We start from the raw sequence: 22,180 nt of genomic DNA, 5'->3' as shown, positions 1-22,180 counted from the left end.
GATTTTGTGCAGCGGGACAGGGGCTAAAAGAGCACAGTGTTTAAGTAATCTCTACCCTAAAGGGAAAGTTCACCCAAAAATGAAACTCCTCTCACCATTTACTCTCATTTATACCACCCCGGATGTGTAAGACTTTCTTTCTTCTGCTAAACACAAACAAAGATTTTTACAAGAATATTTCAGCTCTGTAGGTCCTTACAATGCAAGTGAATGGGAACCAAAAATGTGATGCTCTAAAAAGCATATAAAGGCAGCATAAAAGTAATCCATAAAACTCCATTGGTTTAATCTATGTCTTCAAAAAGTAAAATGAAAGGTGTGGTTGAGAAACAGTACATTTTTGTACAGAACAACCATCCAAATAAATCTTAGTTTCGTTATCCTTTTACCTAATCCAGTATTGCTATTCTAAGAGTCACTGTTCGGTGTTCACATACTGTATGAATTACTGTCTACAGCCTTTGTGTGATCAGAGCTGTTCAAGTCACATGATTGCAAGTAATGTATCCCCATACCCCCTCTAGTGGTCCATGATAGACACATACACAAATCTTCTGACTAGTTTCAGGTCTGATTCTTACTGGAATGTGTTTGTGCAATGTGGATGCTGGTATATTTTTCCAAACAGAATAAAAAGTACCGGCATTATTGGACTTGGTGAGCTGGATTTTAATTGATTTTAATTCACAGTTTAACTGTAGGCTACAGCACAAACAGGGTGCAGCAATCCGATGCCAAACCTCTAGTAGGCATTGTTGGTGGCTTTAGCATCTCAGAAATGACATACATAAGCTTTAAGTGTACTTCTGTGCAACTGAATGATTGTCCAACAGAGGACAGTCTTGTCCTATTATTCCTTCATTCATAGGCCTATCACACAGCTACTTGATCCATAACTCTGACACAGTAAAATAAATATACCATTACAAATATTATGATTTTATACAAGAAAATATAGGACCTCTTGTATGTCTGCTCAAGACACTACTACATATAACTAAACAATAAAAAAGGGTTTGACTTCGACCATGTCTTGAGGACATTTCCTTTGTGCATATATTCATATCATAAGAGTGAGTGAAGAACTTGAACAGAAAGTGAAAAAAAAAACAAAGAGAGATCATTTATCGCCCCCTATTGGTGTCAGCTTGAAATCACACATTCCAAATTGCAACATCACTGTCAACATCATTTGCTTTGTACAGTGCCTGATCATGGCCCAACATGTATTTGGATATTTAAACAACATTTAAAAATATATAAACTTTTTTTTGTTGTTGTTGCATTAAATAACAAATAAGGAATTATGAACATCCTTAAAAGTGAGTAACAAAAAGGCCCTGGTTAAATAAAAGACTGAAACTGTAACTTTTAGCTCTTTAATCACATAATTAATCAACAGGGGCTCATCAAAAAGTAAAAGTAATCAAACAAATGAAAGCAGGACAGAAAATGTGCAAATCAGTCCTGTTAGCTGCTACACTTCCTGCTCATTTGCATTTTAGTTCTCTGTGTAGTACTTTTCAGGGGAGGAAATGTTACATTTTTAAATAAAATCCTGAATTGTGAGCTGGTTTAATCAGCTCATACCCATCTGCCTAATGAAGGAATGAGTATGGAAGAGCACAGCAAAAGAGAAGATCAGTGATTTTCTATGTATAGTGGAGACTTTAAAACTCCTTTGTTGTTCACTCAGAAAGTTCTTGGGAAAATTAACAAGACTAGAATGCAATGGAAATATATTACTATGGATGTTAACATGTTTTACCTTTGTAAAATATTTGACTGGTAGTGTATAACAGAGCTTATTTCTAAAGAAACCATTAATTCATCAAAACAGTACAAGATCTTGTTAAATTATGTGCATAAACTAATTAATATTCATGAGCCATGCATTGGCCCCAATCTTTCCCCACCACGTTTTAAAAACCAAAGTGGCACACGTGCCTAAGTAGCAATCTTCAGGCTGCACTGTGATCTGTCGCCGACTCCTAACCTTGGCCCGGAGCCCGGCCGTGACCCCGACCTCATCGCTATCTTTGACCCAGGAGCAGAGCTCGAGCTGGGGCATCGTGAGGAAGCCTGTGATGCCCGCTGCTGAAGGTTTCTGGATATGGAGCGGTGCAGGTTTTTATTGGAGGAACTGGCTGCCATGCTGACCAGCCAAGGATGTTTAAGAGCATCCTCAGCAGTCATTCGGTCATTAGGGTCAAGGGTCAGCAGGCGCTCAATGAAGCTTTTCGCCAATGTAGATACTGAATTCCATGGCTGAGAGAGAAAAAGAAAGAAAGATTGATTTTTTTTTCTTCATATTAAGGAATGTTTAAACAGTCATTTTGCACACACAATTGGCAAGCCCACATATTGCACTCAAAACAGGTCGAAATTGCCATTTCCAATTTAGTTGGCTGGCTTCATGCAACTTCCTGGAATAAAGGCACACAGTGTTTTTTTCTTTCAGTCCACCTTCAAATGAAGTCATGTTTACAATGCACCGGGATAGAAACACAGAGTGCTTTTGAGGAAGAACTAATACTTGGATTAGCCAGAGTTTGAGAAGGTAGTGGCATCAAAACTTTCAAAAGATACTCAGATATTAACTTATCCTCACCTTTCCTTAAGTCCTCCTTTTCCAAAGTATGTGGTAATGGACAGCATTTTCAAAATGCTCCCTTTTTAGTGGAAGAAAACGCTGTTCTAGCGGGGCTGAGGGGCATAAATGTAGCAACATCAATGCGTTTTCAAACGAAACGATCTCATGAAAATTACATGACGAAATGACGTGCTCCATTACACGTTTTGCTGCAGTTTCCCAGTGAAATGTCCAGTGAGGGGTGCCAAATGGAAATAAAATGGTGTCAAAATCAGACCAGGTTTTTAAGGTGATTGTTAAATGGAGGTTTTAATGAGTGCCTCTCTAACCTTAGACTTTAACCTAAACCTAACCAATAGTGATGTAAAATCAAATGAGAGCTGAACAAAACAGACATCCTTACACTTAACCAACACCTAAACCTAAAAGATAGTATTTCCAAAGCAAATTTGACACGAAAAACACATTTTCTGACGCAACCATATCATTTTGGGTCACTGACACTTTTGGATCAAGCATCAGCTTATGCACTAGGCTGGGCTCGAGCATTGGTCCTCCAGACCAAAGTCCAACACTATATCAGTTGAGCTACAGTTTGCAAAGATGTAGCTACAGTATAAACTTAGTGTGGGACTATGTTTTTAAATGCGAATGTGGCCTTAGTATTAAGTTCATTTATGAGCAGAACTGTATATTCCACTATGTTATGTCTGTGAAGTTATCAGAACTTGATAGGTTTGGTTGGACAGAGATTCGAATCACAAATGCCACACATTTAACGCTGTTTTTTATACAATGATTCTCGAAGACTGCCGGCCAATATTTTAGTAGATTTTATTCACAACAGTCTAATCTTGTGTAATAATCTATTTTAGATAAACATCGGCCTAAACGGCATGTAAAAACAAAACAAACTGTTGTAGTTTTTTTTAAAGGCGTCATTTATAGGTGGGACATGTCTCCAGCACTTTTGAAAAAAGCTTTCATCAGGTTAGTGTCTAATGCAGAAGAAACCTCATTTATCTTGAGTGCTCGTTGCAGCTATTATAAGTGATGATGTTCTTTCGTGCACGTTCTATTCGCTCCGCTGTTACGCCGCTTGTGCTTTTGTCCAGTTAAATCTCAAAGCAATATGCAAACAAAGTGTCCCTGCTCATGATGTACACTCATTGCCATCCAGATGCAATCTTCGTGTATTAAAAAACTAAAAAAAGTTGTATTAGGGCAGATTAAAACTCCTTGTGCTCGAGGTGAAAAGTTTACCATGAGACCAGTCAGCCTTTCTGGATTAATCTACTGTATTTATCCACTGATTAACAAAACCCAAGTACTGACAGTATTTGATATACGGATCAAGTTATCAACATAATTATTTGAAATATGAATTGGAGTGCTTCAATTGGTCATCAAGAATGTGTATTTATCAAAACAGCAAAATATTATTTGACATTATCTGCACATAACCTAATTAATATTCATGAGTTTCGCCACTTCCTGTGGTATGGGTGAGCAACAGATCAATATTTAAGTCCTTTTTCAACTATGAATTCTCCTCCCTGCCCAGTAGGTGGCGATATGCACAAAGAATGTGAATTGCCAAAAACAAAAGAAGTCTGTGAAAGTGAAAGTGGAGATTTATAGTAAAAAGGACTTAAATATTAAACTGTTTCTCACTCACAACTATCATTTCACATCTACAGTATATGGATAGAACCACTGAAGCCGTATGAATAATTTTTTATACTGTCTTTATGTGCTTTTTGGACCTTCGGAAGTTCTGGCCATCATTTACTTGCATTGTAAGGACCTACAGAGCTGAGATATTTTTCTAAAATTCTTCATTTGTGTTCAGAAAAAGAAAGAATGTCATACATATCTGGGATGGCATGAGGGTGAGTAAATGATGAGAGAATTACAATTTTTGGGTGATCTATCCCTTTAACAATGAATGCATCATTGAGTTTAATGCAAACCAGGCACAGAGCCATGAACGGAGGTGTGCCATGAAGTCTGATGTTTTTGTTTTTGACAGTGTTTACATAAGAAAACGATTGAAAAATGGTGCGGACAGAAGGAAGAAGATTTAATATTCTTGAAAAGACCTCAAAGTAGCCTAATGAAAATACAATAAAAATCTTTATCAGAATCTTCACAGTACATTGAACCCTCAATCAATAACTTAATAACTTCATAAGTCAGTCCAGCAAACATCTTGAATTACCCGGTAGATTTACTTTCCATTAATTGTTGGTTTTTGCATTCAGACAGTGTTTAATACAGCATCACATCATGAGCAATTGGACTACCTACAGTGAACAGCACAGTTACAGTTGTAAATGTCACCGAATACACAGACCGAATGGAGTCTCGACCGCCAAAGTCTGACCACCACTAACCTGTGCTATAAACGCCTCTTAAACCGCATTAGATATACAACATGGCATTTTCACCTCGCCGCCATCTGAATGTGAGGACATTAGTCAATAAATGTCACCGCTTTTGAATATGTCTGTGACTCATCGCTATGCTGAATGAACTAATGAACATCTCCAGTATCAGAGAAGGCCTATTCATTTTTTTAATGGTGTAGTGGGCAGAACAAAAATGAAAACTGAAACAATATGCAAGAATAAAGGAATAGTGTTAAAGTTTGCAAATAAAAAAAAAATGGTTTTACACTCTGATGGCATAAGAGAACCTTTTATTATCTATTTATTTAGAAAGCCATCTGTACTGATCCTCAAAGGGACCCAGAAACCAAGACATTGATCTTTATAATCAATATCGTAGTAAGAAATTATATGGTAACACTTTATGATGAGGTTCCATTTGTTTAGTTAACATGAACTCATAATGAATAATACTTTTACAGAATATCTTAATCTTGGTTAATGTTAATTTCACATATACTTATAGTTTTCAAATTAATTGTTATATTTTGCATCAACGTTGTTTAATGGCACCGCAAAATGCATAAACATTATTTAATGCACTACTAACATGAACAATTGTATTTTTATAAACAAACATTAACTTGAATGATAGCTAATGCATTAACTAATGTTAACAACAGTAACATTATTGGAAAGTATTACCAATTATATTTAGCTCAAGGAAAACGAACAAATGTGATTTCCCCCCCATTATTTTCAGTGACAATTAAGAGCACCCTCGCCCCACTTCTAATTACTGTAATGCACAAACATGTTGATATATAAATTTTAAGTATTTAAACACAGTTTTGGGCAGATTACTTCTGAAAAGTATTCTTATACTGATTATAAATGACAAAACTAAAATTGTAATCAGTAACAATCTTTTAGACTACACTTTTTAGGTAATCTAATCTGATTACTTTGGATTACTAAAAATTACAAAACTAAAATTGTAATCAGTAACAATCTTTTAGACTACACTTTTTATGTAATCTAATCTGATTACTTTGGATTACTAAAAATTACAAAACTAAAATTGTAATCAGTAACAATCTTTTAGACTACACTTTTTAGGTAATCTAATCTGATTACTTTGGATTACTAAAAATTACAAAACTAAAATTGTAGTCAGTAACATTCTTTTAGACTACAATTATTAGGTAATCTATTCTGAGTACCTTTGGATTACAACAAATTACAAAACTAAAATTGTAATCAGTAACAATCTTTTAGACTACACTATTTATTATCTAATCTGATTAATTTTGCAATACTTATTGCATGTTTTGATAAAAATAATAAATTTGAAGTGTATTAATTAACACTCTTTTCATTTAACATGAGTAAACTTCAATATATAATCATATAACCCATAAAAAACTAACTGTAATTTGATTATGCACATTTAAAAAAGTAATCTAATTACAAGTGCTTTATTTTTGTAATCTGAGTGCTAATCCAGATTACATGAATTCAATTATTACCCAGCACTTTTTAAGTGACTTACTGACTTTTTTGTTGTTGTTCTGCCTGGTAATTTATGCACATTTAAATAAAAAGATTACTACAATATTAACTGTAATACTGTAAAAATGACTATTATAATAATGAGAATCTAATGAGAATGGGGAATAATGGGAATAGCAAACTCCGAAAAATCCTCACATCCGAATGCACTACGGTAATGAGAAGTTTGGGGGGACGTGCTTAATTGTCATGAAAATAATGAAGACATTAAGAAAAAAAAAGTAAATGTCCTAAAAATATGCTTTATTTTTTTATGCAACATTTCAATTCATATTTTTTTATTTTGGGGTGAAATGGATTTTCTCACAAGTGAAAAATGGTTCTTGCATAAACTATTGAAGTGTTTTACCTTTGCCCTACACACAGAACCAATGAGCAAAAGCTTTGGCCTCATTTAAAACCACAGTCTCTCTCTCTCTCTCTCTCTCTCTCTCTCTCTACACACACACACACACACACACACAAATGTTGTGTTTCCATGTTTTATGGGGACTTTCCATAGACATAATGGTTTTTATACTGTACAAACTTTATATTCTATCCCCTAAACCTAACCCTACCCCTAAACCTAACCCTCACAGAAAACCTTCTGCATTTTATACATTTCAAAAACATAATTTAGTATGATTTATAAGCTGTTTTCCTCATGGGGACCGACAAAATGTCCCCACAAGGTCAAACATTTCGTGTTTTACTATCCTTATGGGGCCACAAGTTATGAGTCACCCACACACACACGTGCACACATACACACATACACGCACACACACACACACACACACACACACACACACACACACACACACACACACACACACACATATCCAATAATGACAATTAATCAGCCATGAAATTGACAATCGCAAGACTGTTGCTGATGGATGGAATTTAAAGAGCAGGTTTCATTCACACACACACACAGACAAAAAGAAAGAAAGAGTTTGAGAGACAGGTTTTTACAGGAAAAATTTCAAGCCCATTTAGTCTTGCTGTGGTCTATCACAACTTGAAGTAAAAATTCCTTTCGACTAATTTTTTCAAAGAAAAGAGAAAAAAATCGGACACCATTAAAACATAGCAGGAGCTGAACGACTAACTCTGGTGTGCTCTGCGCTTCAATCTATCATTCCGTCCTGCAGAAGTGATTATGTATTCATGTGGTTAAATATATATATCTGTGATGATATGTGGGTAACGCTGTGCATTACATGGAAGTCATCCTCCTCCCTCATGTGGTACCCTTCCATCAGACTCATCCTGACATGACCCTCCAGCATGACAATGCCACCAGCCATACTGCTCGTTCTGTGCATGATTTCCTGCAAGACAGGAATGTCAGTGTTCTGCCATAGTCAACGAAGATCCCAGATCTCAATCCCATTGAGTATGTATGGGACCCGTCTGATCGGAGGGTGAGGACTAGGGCCATTCCCCCCCAGAAATGTCCAGGAACTTGCAAGTGAAAGTGAGAGGACGTTTCTTTATTTGCTGAGTTATATATATGATATATATATATATATATATGAAAGGAATCATTGATGACAGACAGTCAATAATTCAATGGTCCTTCATCGATTATTCTGCTTATAGCACGGTTACCACAGCTTAATACATCGTTCAGAGTTTTATCTCAAGATATTTTCTGGTTTTCTTCCCTAAAACGCTCTTGTTAGTGGAACTACTTTCTTTTGCCACAGATTCTTGCTTTGATACAGCTCAAGCCTTCAAGGAGGATGGAGCACTTACTGGAGTAACAAGTTAGTGTGTTTGGGCTTATGTGTAAGAGTTTGTGTGTGAGTTTGATTTTAAGGGGGTCGAAAAAGAGAAGCTCAGAAACTGAGAGATCGCCTGTTGGATTAACTTTATTTGTTGCAGCTTTCGTCAGAAGTAACATCGCTTTAAAATCGCCAAGATGTAAGTTTAAGCACTTCTCAGCAGCAGCAGTTTCACCATATTTCCAGTGTAAACCTTAACAACTGTATTTAACCCCACTGAGATGCCGGTGACTGACATGACGGCTCTATTTCTCGCTCTGGATTAAGTGTGTGCGTAATGCAAATAATGTATGTGTGTCCACGTGTGAGAGAGCTTAAGAGAGGGGAAGGGGGAGCGTGAGAGAGTTTCCCACAGATACTTCAGATAATATAAAACTGTTGTATTGATCAAGTGTGTCTAGCTTTGATAAAGCTCAAGCCTTCATTGCTATGTCACGTTAGAACTAGCAACGGAGGATGCACTGCTTTTCGGCATTGGAGTAAAAAGGTAGTGTGTGTGTGTGTGTGTGCATTTGTATGTATGTGAATGAGCATGCACACACACACACACACACACACACACACACACACACACACACACACACACAATTGTTGGTGCGGCTATCCTTATGAGGACTCTCCATAAACATAATGATTTTTATACTGTACAAACTATGGATTCTGTCCCCTAACTCCAACCCTTAAACCTAACCCTAACAAAACACTTTCTGCATTTTACATTTTCAAAAATGTTTTTTTAAGCGATTTGAATTATGGGGACACTAGAAATGTCCTCATTATCCACATTTATGGTTTGAGTATTTCTGTAACTGTTGATTTTCATGCACAACAGTGTCTAGAATTTACTCCAAATGGTGCCAAAACAAAAAACATCCAGTGAGTGGCAGTTCTGTGGATGGAAATGCCTTGTTGATGAGACAGGTCAACAGAGAATGGCTTGAACTGACAAAGTCTATGGTAACTCAGATAACTGCTCTCTACAATTGTAGTGAGAAGAATATCATCTCTGAATGCTATTCTGAGATGCGGGTTGTTCTGTTTTGGCAGCTCGAGGGAGACCTACACAATATTAGGCAGGTCATTTTGTGGCTGATCAGTATATATATTTCTGATGAGGACGAGTCACCTGATTGGCTGTTGAAAAAGTTGTATGAATCTGTACGACTTCTCCGTGAGACGTATTGCTGTTTTATGTTGATTTCAATGAGAAACAATGTTCTCATGTTTTTAAAATGTTAAAAACATAATAATTCCTACATGTGTTGGATGGGCAGCAGGATTAAAAGGAGCTTTATGGTTTATGTTCTTTCTTTAGAAGAGTGCAGCAATTATTGCTGTAGTATTGCACCTATAATTCCACGGCTCTGGGGGAGGGAAGTGATAAAGGAACGTGTGAGAGTTTGTGTGTGTGTGTGTGTTTGCAGTTTAAAGGTGATAAAATCCCCATGGAGCATCTCCTCTCCCCTTTCCTCCTCTGATTACCTTCTCTCACTTCAAACACAAACACACACTTGAGAGAATGCAAGCTGACGTTCTGTGGGTGGGTGACACATCAGTAAGATTGCCCGTGGTGACCAGATTTACCCTTCCAGAACACACACACACACACACACACACACACTTTGCCCTTTGGTTTACATTCGGCTGGATGGTTTGAAATTGCTGGTTCTTTCCAGGTGTCTCCGCACTGGTGGATGGTTTGGCCATCATTACCCTGATCTTGACTGTCTTGGACTTTAATTATGGCAATATTGTTCACAATCAGTACTTATGCAAAGAAAATAAACATGAACACACTTATATTGTGGCTTATATCCCACTTATATCCCCCAAATATATTTGAACACATAAGGCATTCAAAATAAACTTCAAAATATCTGAATGCAAGGTGTTTGGAACAATTCAAAACCTCTGCTTGAGAAACCTCTAATGAAAACTTCCCCACGTGAAAATAAATCTTCCCTATATGCAATGAGAAAATGGGACTATGACACTCACATTGCCATGGAAACTGTAGTTGCCCCTTAGAATAGCCCTGAAGAGGCGTGGCCGACTGTTGTGGTCGAAGGGCAGAGATCCGCTTAGCAGGATATAAGTTATGACTCCCAGCGCCCACATATCCACAGCACTGCTAATGGGTCTCCGCGCCAACATCTCAGGGGCCAGATACTCTGGTGTTCCACAGAGGGTCCTAAGAGCCCAATCTTTAGTCTCACTAGTTTTCTCAAAGCTTGTTGTGAAACAGAAACCATCGATACAGCTGTCTTCTTTGCTTTGAAGTGATGGAGTTGCCTTTTTAATATCAGTAGAGTTTGGTCTTGGTTTCTCAGTTTTGGCCTTCGCCGCATCCCCTAGATTTAGACAAGTTGGTGTTCTATCAGCGTCTAACTCACATGGATGACTTGACCCAACTTTGTCCATTCTAGCTCTTGTAGTGTTGTAATTATGCCCGTTAGTCATACTCTTTGATTTGACACATTCCTTGCGATCTGAGCTCTTGTTGTCCCAGCAAGCAAGCCCAAAGTCGGTTATGATCAGTCTTGAGTCCTGACCTGGGTGGTAGTACAACAAGTTCTCTGGTTTGAGGTCCCTGTGAATCACGCCCAGAGTGTGGAGATAACACAACCCACTGGCCACCATCACCAACGCCCTGGTGGCGTCACATTCTCTGAAGGTTCCTCGAGCGACCACACGCTCCAAGAGCTCTCCTCCTGTGGCCAGCTCGAGAACCAGATAGACGCGATGCGGTGTTTCGAACACCTCTGCCAAGCGTATGATGTTGGCGTGGTTGACCCTTCGCAGGATTCCGAGCTCTGCCTGACAAGCCTCGTGACCTTCACGACCTCTGACCTCGAGAAGCTTGATGGCAAAGGGTTTGCGTGTGCGTCTGTGCTCGGCACGAACCACACGGCTGAAGCTGCCGCGGCCAATCAGAGCCTTGATGTCATACCTAGAATAGACCAATCAAAACAGCATGTGCACAGATATGAGAATACAGATACATTTAAGAGACTGCCTTGATTGTGCTACTGTAATAAGTTACATCCAATTAATTTACATAACATTATTTCAAATAATTTCATACATGAAATTTCATGCTGGCATTAAGTAGATTACATTGCATTAGTTGACTAATAAATGCAACAAAGCATTTCATTATAGCATATAACTTTAATTAGCACCACAGGTTTGATGACTTCATTCTTCCATACAGTCTGACAAATAAATCTTAATGAAGTCTATACTTGCAGTGTAATTCTAGTGTACTTCGTTCTGTACACTGTGGAGTATACACTGAATACGGCCTACTGTTTTTTATTAAATAGTGTGTGTAACAGTATACATTATGCATTAACAATAACACATTAAATGGATTATTATTGTAGATTATCATTGTGAAAAACGGCTTTGACAATACTCTCAAAAATGTAATATCTTTAAAAATATTAAATTAAATGGAAACATCAGTGGCAGATTTAGGCATTGGCGACATGGGCAGCCACCCAGGTTTTTTAAATTTGTCCCCCAAATATAGAAAAATAACCATTTAAACATTATTTTCTAAAGTTTAATATTTTTTTCCCCAAAATCTCTCTCTCTCTCTCTCTCTCTCTCTCTCTCTCTCTCTCTCTCTCTCTCTATATATATATATATATATAAATATACAAAATTGTAAAATTGTAAAAAATTGAAATACCCCCAAATATATTAAAAACAAACATTACAATTTTTTCTTACAAAATTATAATATTTTCTCACCAAAAAAATCTATACAAATAAAATACATTTTAGATTTTTTTTTCTCTAAAATTGAATATTTTCCCCAAATCTATCTTTTCATATGTCAACTTTTTTCACAAATGAATAATGACAGAAATTTACTATGCTACATGCATGTGGAAAATTGTCATGTATGTATACATACTGCACACTGCAGAAAGTATTAGCATGCAGTATGGTAATCCTTTTTTTTAGTATGGGAGTATAATATTTCAAACACAACCAAAGCATCATCAGTACCTTGCTGTGATGCGTGGATCAAACTTTGCACGAAACTTTGCATTAGGATTCCTCAACCTCTCCTCCAAAGGAACTGGTTCTGTTACTTCTTTGGAATTGCCTTCTTTAGATGCTCTGTTGTCACTTCTCCACCTCCAAAGGCAAGCGTGTGGATTCGGTTTACATCTTTCCCCATCCAACTTCTTGACTTTCCTTAACTCCACAACGGATTTGATTGTGCAGAAATACCCACTTTTAGCAGAGGACTCGGGTAACACTTTGCCAGAACTACTACCCATTATAATCAACATAAAGAGTATGATGCATGGAAATAATCCATCCAGGTGGTATTAAGAGGAGCTTCTTTAAGACACGTGTCTAACTGTGAGCTCTGTGCACAAATATAAACTCTCACAGACCCTTGTGTGGGATAGGACAGTTTGCACGCAGGGAAGGCCAAATGTCGTGCACCTGCATGCAACTGTTGTATTTTTCAGCACAGGTGCAACAACTCACACCTGAGTGATGGACGTTTCATCCAGATGATCTTTCAGGGGGGTTTAAACAACACTATTATGGGCCTGTAACATCAAACAATGGCAGCTTGATGACTTATGGTTTAACCCATATAAACAAAGGTACACTGATCACATAGGTAACTTTGAGGGAAAAGATATGGAATATTAATTGTAATGGAATATCCATAATCACAATGGGAATTACTAGGTAAATATGTTGACATTATTTATTTAATAAAAGGGTCACTGACAAATAAGGTTGTCCAAAGTGATACAAATTAGAACTCTCTCTCGCTCTCGGGGGAGGAGCAAGCTGCCATCTGCCAGAGGGCAGAGGAGTCTTTGAGGACCGGGCGACAACGTGTCCCGGAACCGGTGAGCAAGTTTTTCTCTCTCTCTCCTCTCTCTCTGTTGCTCTGTCGCACTGTTTTCCTCTCCAATTTACCTCCCCACATCTCTCTCCCAGGTCTGTTGAAAGGTGGGAAAGACCTGTCGGCCCCCCCCAGGAAGGGAAGGGAGTGAATCATGCAGGGGGTTTCCCTGACCTGAGTCGGGCGATGGAGGAATGTGTCGAGGAGGAGGGGCAGTGAGGATTTTTGGCCGGCCCTGAATCGGGCTAATCAGCCAGGAGGGGGATAAATATGAGCCGGAGGTGCCAGTTTGAGAGAGAGAGAGAGAGACGCCTAGTTGTGTGTGTCTTTGCGCCTTTGTGTTTTATGTTGTTTTAAGTTCCTTACCCCGTTACAATCATGTTTGAAGCCCATGAATGGGAGATCACAAGAATGACTGATATATCAGAACAGGCAGTAAAAGTTCTGTAAGTGTTAGACATAATTGTGAGGAATGTCTTGAGACTGGACTTTCTTTTTCATCATTTTCATTTCTGGAGATCTTTGCAGGGGTAATATGCCCACATGATCTGGTTAACGGCTGAGCTTTTATCAAGAAGACTTTTTCATCAGTTTTAAGAGTGCTGCAAATGAGGCTGAATGAAATGCGCTCATTTAACCCTTGTGTGTCAAAAGTTACTCAGAGGTCCTTAGCGGACAAAAATATCCATGTCAAAAAACTGCCATAATAATATTATATATTCTTTCAATTAGTTATTTTTTTAACCAACATCAGTCCTGAACATAACAACTTTAAATTCCAGTTTGTTTACATAATGCAACTGTTGTTTTTACACACACACACACACACACACACACACACACACACACACACACACACACACACACACACACACACACACACACACACACACACACACACACACACACACACACACACACACATGTTGTGTTTCCATGTTTTATGGGGATTTTCCATAGACATAATGGTTTTTATACTGTACAAACTTTATATTCTATCCCCTAAACCTAACCCTACCCCTAAACCTAACCCTCACAGAAAACTTTCTGCATTTTTACATTTTCAAAAAACATAATTTAGTATGATTTATAAGCTGTTTTCCTCATGGGGACCGACAAAATGTCCCCACAAGGTCAAATATTTCGGGTTTTACTATCCTTATGGGGACATTTGGTCCCCACAAAGTGATAAATACACGCTCACACACACACACACACACACACACACACACACACACACACACACACACACACACACACACACACATTGGGTTTCCATGTTTTATGGGGACTTTCCATAGATATAATGCTTTTACTGTACAAACTTTATATTCTATCCCCTAAACCCTCACAGAAAACTTTCTGCATTTTTACATTTTCAAAAAACATAATTTAGTATGATTTATACGCTGTTTTCCTCATGGGGACCGACAAATTGTCCCCACAACATTTAACATTTCAGATTTTACTATCCGTATGGGGACATTTGGTCCCCACAAAGTGATAAATACACGCTCTCTCTCACACATCACACACACACACACACACACACACACACACACACACACACACACACACACACACAAACACACATACACACACACACACATTTCTCAATACACACATACAAATCACACTCTGACATCCATACGAACACACCCACACAGTTTTAGCTGCTTCATTTTGCCTGCAGTGCTCTATAATACAGTACAGCAAACAGAAAATAGGAAAAAAGCATGTATTTGCTCCATAGGCTATACATTAGAAAAATGGCGACATCTAGTGGAAAATATTTAAATATTATATTAAAATTTTGAAGCCAGTGCTTTATTTTATTCTTTAATGGCACTGGGATCAAATATTGCAGTTTTAATGGTTTCAATAAGAATATTTTTGTCCTTAAGGTCGTGAGTGTAACTATTTTGTGCACACAGTATATTATAGATGTATAATACACACATTTGGCAAAATTTATGCCGTTGGCATGGAAACAGCCAAAATGAGCTAAAAAACTCAAATAAAAAGACAAAAATGTCCCGAAGGATGCACAAGGTTTAAAAGAATCTTTTCAAGAAATCAGGCTACTGTTGGGTCTGAGAATAATACTGCAGCATAGGGAGTCATATTGCCTGGATCTTTATTGGACATAATGAAATAACATCTGATATGGTTCTGTAAATAAAGTGATAATGTAAGACAATAATAATAGATTTTGAATACAATTGCAGTACATAGAGCATTTCAAACATACAACTATTAATGATCAAGATGTTTTCTTAATGTAATTTTAAAGTCACAAAGTCTCCACTAGAGTGCAATATTGAGTTTTTTTTATGTTTATGAAAATTGATAGAAATAAATGGATAAAGAGTATAATTAACCTGTTTTGACTGCCGCAATCATCCATTGTAATCCCCAGATAATCTAACCCTAATCCATTGCCTAATCTGAAATCTTAATTGCCATGGTAATGACACAATACAGAGGAGCTCAGCAAGTATGAGTGGTTTACACACGTATGAAGGGCTTGTTGTGTATTTAGTTATGATGTCACTTCTCAGGCAGCATGATTAATGCAGTCGACACACATGACAAAGTGAATAATCAGACACATTCATAATCATTGAGATGGATAGAGAGAGAGAGTGTTTGGAACAAGTAACCTTTGCCTTATGATTGATAAACAGGAAATGAGCATTCGGGGGTGTCAGTATTCTGTTAAATACCTTACATCTTGTAAGTGGGTATTTTATGCTCCAATCTACTACTAGATAACTTGCAAAAGCAATGGAAGTGGTCAGAAAATCTTGAGAATGACCAATTTAGGACCTTTGCACTGATATATAAAAAAAATACCATGCATGAAATGTTGCTACTATCTAATAGATATTACTTAAAAGGGAAAGTTCACCCAACAATGAATGGTGACTGAGGCTGACCTTCTGCCTAACATCTCCTTTTTTGTTCCACAGAAGAAAGTCATTCAAGTTTGGTATGACCCGTATGGCGAGTAAATAATTACAGAAATATCCCTTTAATACTTCTGGCACACACACACATATTGGATCCAAATACCATTTATGAAATTAAGTTGAATCAATGTTCTAATGGCACTCACTTGGGACAGCTGTTATTCTGCTATAATGAACTACTGCCTGATTATTGCACACACTTCTTCCAGTGCAAATAAACCATACTGAGTGAATGTGTGTGTGTGTGCCACTATCATTAAAGTTCACAAACCTCCAGTGCAACTACACAAAATTTGATTACAGATGCTGCCTGTAATACTCCTGTACTTGAGAGGAGAAGTGTAATGTGATGGAACACGTTCTCTTTTACCACCAAGAACAATCCTAGTTTTATTAAAACTATAAATCGCATCTTACCTTCTTATAAGTAAAAAGATGAGGTGGCAGGATGAGTGCAGACAGTTAGAGTGCAGGATGTGTTCAATAAAAGCATGTTTAAAGAAATATACACCCCTATGTTGTTCCAGACTGATCTCACAGTGAATTCGGCAACAATAGGTTGACGGTTATTGAGCTCTGTCCACGCGTACAGTAATTCAAACTACTGCCCCTAGTGGCCATAAACAGGAATGGCTTTTGAAGGTATGGGCCAGGGTTTCCATCCGTGACTACAAAAGCTGCCAGCATTGTTCCTGTTTCCTGTGCATGCAATGAAATGTTTCTCACTTCAGAATCACATTTGCGTTGCCGTCTTCTGGAGGAGAAGGACACCAAGCTTGTGTGCATCTCAAGCTGTAGAGAAACACGGGACACATTTGACATCTCTTTGGCAGCAAAATGCTTGTGCGCTATGAAGAATTAGAGGAAAATAGTCATAAAAATAAAGAGCCAAGGAAATAAGCCAAGGTGAGAAATGTTATATAATACTGAACGATTTGTTATTTTAACATTTATTTATTAACGAAAAGATATGTGGAAAATTGCAGTTTAGTTGTTTTGTTTTGCCCCCTTTATTGATTTTGTTTTATACAATGTAAGTGAATAGTGGTCAGAAACTTGAAGGTCCAAAAAGCATTTAAAGTCAGCATAAAAGTTATCCATCACACTCCAGTGGTTTAATCCATGTTTTCAGAAGTGATATGACAGGTGCGGGTGAGAAACAGATCAATGTTTACATCTTTTCGGCTTCGAGGAGAATTTATAGTAAAAAAGGACTTCAATGTTGTTTTCAACCACACTTATCACATCACTTCTAAAGACATGGATTTAACCACTGGAGTAGGGTGGATTACTTTTATGCTGCCTTTATATGCTTTTTAGACCTTCAAATTTCTTGTAACCATTTACTTTAAAAAATAATTTACCACAACTCAATGAGGCTTCTAACAGTTGATGAGGTAGTGACAGAAAAAGTTTCTTTCTTCTTCCCACTGTTACCCAGTGCTCCATATTTTTATCTTCTTTTGCAAAGTTGTGAAAGTGTAAGCATTGATTTTTTATTTTGCTGTTGGAGCAAATGAGTAAGCAAAAATGTAATTTGCTGTGGTCCCTCATTCACCGGCATTCAAGTTTAACCAACTATGACGACGACTTCTTCACAAACGCTGACGTGTGAAAAGGGTCCATTTCTGAAGTAACCACGTAATTTTGTGGTGTTTCTATGACACTTTCGGTTCATGTGTCAACTCGCATGCTCTTCGGGACTCATAGCCTGGTTTTTTCCATTGCAAAGACCATGCTCAAGCAGTTGATCATCTACCCTTTACTTGGGATTTCTATGAAACAGAATAAAGTTCATAAGCGTTTCTAGTGATCATTTCACCAGGAAAGTGCCGCAAATTGCACAACGAACCACATAAAAACCCCTTTGCAAAAATGTAGATATATATGTAGTAACGTGATTCTATGAGACCAGGTTGGAGAAAAAATGGAGGAACATATTTTTTTTATAGCTTGTTTACCTTTAACAGGTTTTGAGAATCGGTGTGATGAATCAATCTTTCAATGCTCCTTTTCTGTGCATCCATTTGCCTAGATTTCTTTTCCTTTTGCTGTCATCATGCTGCTGTCGCTGTAATAAGGAGCCCAGTGTGGCCCTGCGGCAGGAAAAGAAACTAATCAGAGTGACGAGTGAGACCAGCAGACTCCAAAACAATGGCTTGTTTTCTCTCGGGAGTGCTGATGAATACTCTCATTTGCGGACAGTACGTTAGAGGAACAGGAGCAGGGAGGGGTGGGGTTTGGAAGAGGTCAGCACACAGTCCGTGATGCCTTGATTGAGCAAATCATGAACATCACACCAGTTGGTAAAAACTTGATTAAAGTGATGGATGAAGTTGCCCTAATCCCTCGGTTTATGGAGCCAGTGAGATGTGCAGGCGACTCTCCGATGCACAATTAATGGAGGTGTCTGCTAATTGCTGTCTGCTGGTATCTACCTTAGGCAGTCCAACAGGAGCTGTGGAGGCACAAGACGATGATGTTTTATGTTGAACAAGTAGATAAGCAGGCAAAGGGTTCTCAAAAAAATGTCTTCAGGAACCAGGTTTCACATTGGACAACAAGTGGTGACTCAGATCATTACTAAAATTGTACAAGAATACAAAAGGTAAACAAAAATGTCCTGAAAATCAAACATTGAGGTTGATTAACATGGATTATATAACTATGAAATCAAGGGGAACTAAATAAGGGTTGGAGAAGTCTTAAAAATAACTTTATTTTTCTTGTTTTTAGCATAAACCCCCAAACAAAAACAAGATGGTGCAAGGGCTGGCTGCTTCGGTGTGGAGCTCTCTAGCGTTTTTGTTAATTCATCCTTGCATCCAGTTAAAAAGTACAATATTGATCTTTTTCACACCAAAAGCAATCATTTCACTTTAAAAGACATTGATTTAATCAGTGGAGTCATATAGAAAACATTTATGCAGGCTGTCTGTTTTTTTTTTGGAGCTTCAAAGGTCGGACCACCATCCACTTGCATTTTAAGGACGTACTGAGCAAAGATATTTTTTCTATTATTCTTTAAAGGAGACATATAATGCCCCTTTTTACAAGCTGTAATATAAGTCTCAGGTGTCCCCAGAATGTGTCTGTGAAGTTTCAGCTCAAAATACCCCACGGATAATTTATTATACCATGTTGTAAATGCCTCTTTTTGAGTGGAATCAAAAACACGCTGTTTTCGTGTGTGTCTCTTTAAATGCAAATTAGCTGCTGCTCCCCGCCCCCGATGTAGCTCTGGTCTCTGTGAATACAACCAGAGACAATGGTAACTTTAGCTGCATTAGCCGTGGATTCCGCTAACAAGCACATTCGGAAAGGCCATTGCAAACATTCACAAAATATAAAGTGCGATACCTCTTCAGGATATAAAGCTGGAACATGAAAAGTTGGTACTGATCCATGCTTGAGAATGTATTTTTTGAAAATCCTGCTTTATACTAACACTCATCCACAAAGCAGTCCAGTGTGAAATTATTGTACAAACATGCACACATTTTTGTATATTTTGGGGCACAATTCAGTGGCTCTGGTGCCGGGAGTACATGAAGACTCTTATGTTCACTTTTACAGCCAACAACAGAACACTTATGACGCTTACGAAGCTGAGACATTATTTTTCTCACTGTATTTGCTCCAGCTCGGAAAAAAATGGCGGACTGTGTGTAGATCACTAAGGGGAGGATCTATGATAATAGGGTGGAGTCCGTCACCAGTCGTGGGCGAGGCCTGCTCTAACGTGATGTCACTTTAGAGCAAAAACGAAAACAATTCACTGTTGACACAGTGTTTTTGATTAATGGAAATATAAGAAAGAGGAGTGGGTGGACATTTACCATTGTGGGGTGGTTGTGCACACACTGCCGGCTCACATTTATGTACAAACACCATGTGAAGGTGAATTTTGCATAACAGGTCAATTTTAAGTATGTTCTGCTGAAGAAAGAAAGTCACACATCTGGGATGGCATGAGGGTGAGTAAATGATGAGAAAATTAAACCTCTGAACTATTGAACTTTAGTGCCGTTTAGTGGCATAGTGGGCTAAAGCACATAACTGTTAATCAGAAGGTTGCTGGTTTGATCCCCACAGCCACCACCATTGTGTCCTTGAGCAAGGCACTTAACTCCAGGTTGCTCCGGGGGGGATTGTCCCTGTAATAAGTGTACTGTAAGCCACTTTGGATAAAAGCGTCTGCCAAATGCATAAATGTAAACAACTGTAACTTGAGTTAATTTTGTCAGGGCCATATTATTGTTTTAATTGTAATTGTTTTACCTTTGTTTTGCAAAACCATTGTTTTGTTCATGGTTTTCAAGTATGAGTGCATGTCAAGCAAACTATCCATGTTGTAATCTGCCTAAGTTAGCTAGCTTCTACCAAGTGAGAGATGAGTTTGTGGCAAAATACTGTATAATGTTCTGATTGGTATCAGAACAGACCTAACCCAAAGATAAAGAACCACTGCTGTACAGATTTCTATGTCGTCTTGTTGTCTCTTGGTGTCAGTGAGTGGAAACATTACCTAAAAATGGCTAGCTAAGGCCATAATAACAGCACATATTGCTGTCATACGTCTTGGTGACAAAGTAGAGAACTTCAAAGGGGTTAAATCAGTTCTTGCTGAGATGTTGTTTTTTGTGATGAAAAAGGATTCTGTTTAATGCATTTCATCCAACACACTTGCCAAGCCATGACAGATTAAAATCACTATATTTGAACAACAACAACAACAGTAACAAGATGTTCCTTTACACTTTTTCCCTACTATATTTATTTTGCATAGAAAGAAAGTTTACTCAAAGGGCTAAAATTAGTCTGTTGGGAGCCATTAAATCAAAAACAATAGATATGCCACTCTACTGGTCGAGCTTTTAGAAATCTAATATCCGTTCCGTACACCCATCAAGATGTGGGGCAAGCTTTTTTAAGCGCAGTCTCCATTCAGACAAAGTGGATAGTTTCTTGCATTGAAAAGAAGCATATTTAATTTGAAAACCGGGTTGTCAAATTACTTCAATTATACTGCACCCTGAATTTCCTTCACACGGATGGCGGCAAATGGATTACATTTCCTAATTACGGAGGAGCAGTGTGGGAATGATTTCTGTCACTTTGATGTGGCTAAGCTCAGTTTCTTTTTTAGTTTAAGTGCAATGGTTGCTTCTGTGAAGCACTTAGCAAGGAAGTCGTGTACATGTTTAATCATCAAACATTAGCAGCTTATTTAACAAACTTTTTTGTGGAACAAAAACACAGAAATAGGGCTTATATAAATGGCTTATAGAAAAGATAACACAAGATTGAGTTAAATGAATAGTTCATCCAAAAATTACAATTCCGTCATTATTTACTTACCCTCGTGTCATTATAAACCCTTTTGACTTTTGTTTTCTTCCACAGAACACTAATGTGTTGATGCCATGTTGCAGATTTCGTCACAAGATGCAATGAGAACAAATGAGGTTTGGTATTAGACACTTGCTTTAGACACTTTACTAATATGACTTGATTTGAGAGTTAATAACCACTTCAATTTTATTTTGTTCATCACACAAAGTGATTGTCTTGCTGCAGAAGACTTATGAATATGCTGTAGTGCATTAGTCGTATCAATAATTTCAATGGTGGTTTTATGGTGGTTTGTTTTTTGTGTGTGTTTTTTCGAGCTTGACAGACAGGAGTCACTATTCACTTAGCAGCATGGTAAGTAATCAATCAGAGGAAGTGACATTAGGGTGAGACAAAAAATTATGACAAAAAATAAAACAAAAATCTGGGTGAACTTCCTGACACCCAAGCATGTGAATGATGAAAAAAATTATAAAAAATAAATAAATAAATACATTCTAGAGCAACAAATCTTTCCTACAAATCTAAGTTTAGATATGTGGACAGAAGGACTAAGTTGTGAAATGTAAATACCATTAATACCAAGCTATAGAAAGTCTTGTTTATTATTATGTTTATTATGATACAAGTAATGG

General features: G+C 37.7%; 1 protein-coding gene across 1 annotated transcript; it reads right to left on the bottom strand.

Annotated features, from left to right (window-relative positions):
- Positions 1-1,947: 1,947 nt before the first annotated feature.
- si:ch211-27e6.1 (serine/threonine-protein kinase H1 homolog) lies at positions 1,948-12,628 on the bottom strand. Its single transcript, XM_052102680.1, has 4 exons — positions 12,351-12,628; positions 10,806-11,280; positions 10,329-10,553; positions 1,948-2,268 (listed from the first exon to the last, which is right to left on the bottom strand). The coding sequence occupies exons 1-4, from the start codon at positions 12,626-12,628 to the stop codon at positions 1,948-1,950; spliced, it is 1,299 nt and encodes a 432-aa protein (XP_051958640.1).
- Positions 12,629-22,180: the final 9,552 nt, after the last annotated feature.

The sequence above is a fragment of the Xyrauchen texanus genome, chromosome 33 (genome assembly GCF_025860055.1).
Source record: "Xyrauchen texanus isolate HMW12.3.18 chromosome 33, RBS_HiC_50CHRs, whole genome shotgun sequence".
Classification (NCBI taxonomy): Eukaryota; Metazoa; Chordata; class Actinopteri; order Cypriniformes; family Catostomidae; genus Xyrauchen; species Xyrauchen texanus.
Note: the sequence above shows the minus strand (reverse complement) of the source record. Positions and strands in the feature narration are given on the sequence as shown.

Excerpts from the sequence above, each read along its gene's own strand:
- si:ch211-27e6.1 (XM_052102680.1), bottom strand. The coding sequence starts at position 12,628 with ATGGGTAGTAGTTCTGGCAAAGTGTTACCCGAGTCCTCTGCTAAAAGT. Across the intron at positions 10,554-10,805 it reads GCTCAGATCGCAAGGAATGT|AAAACTAGTGAGACTAAAGA; the intron begins GTCAAATCAAAG and ends ACAAGCTTTGAG. Across the intron at positions 2,269-10,328 it reads ACTACAGTTTCCATGGCAAT|CCATGGAATTCAGTATCTAC; the intron begins GTGAGTGTCATA and ends TTTCTCTCTCAG.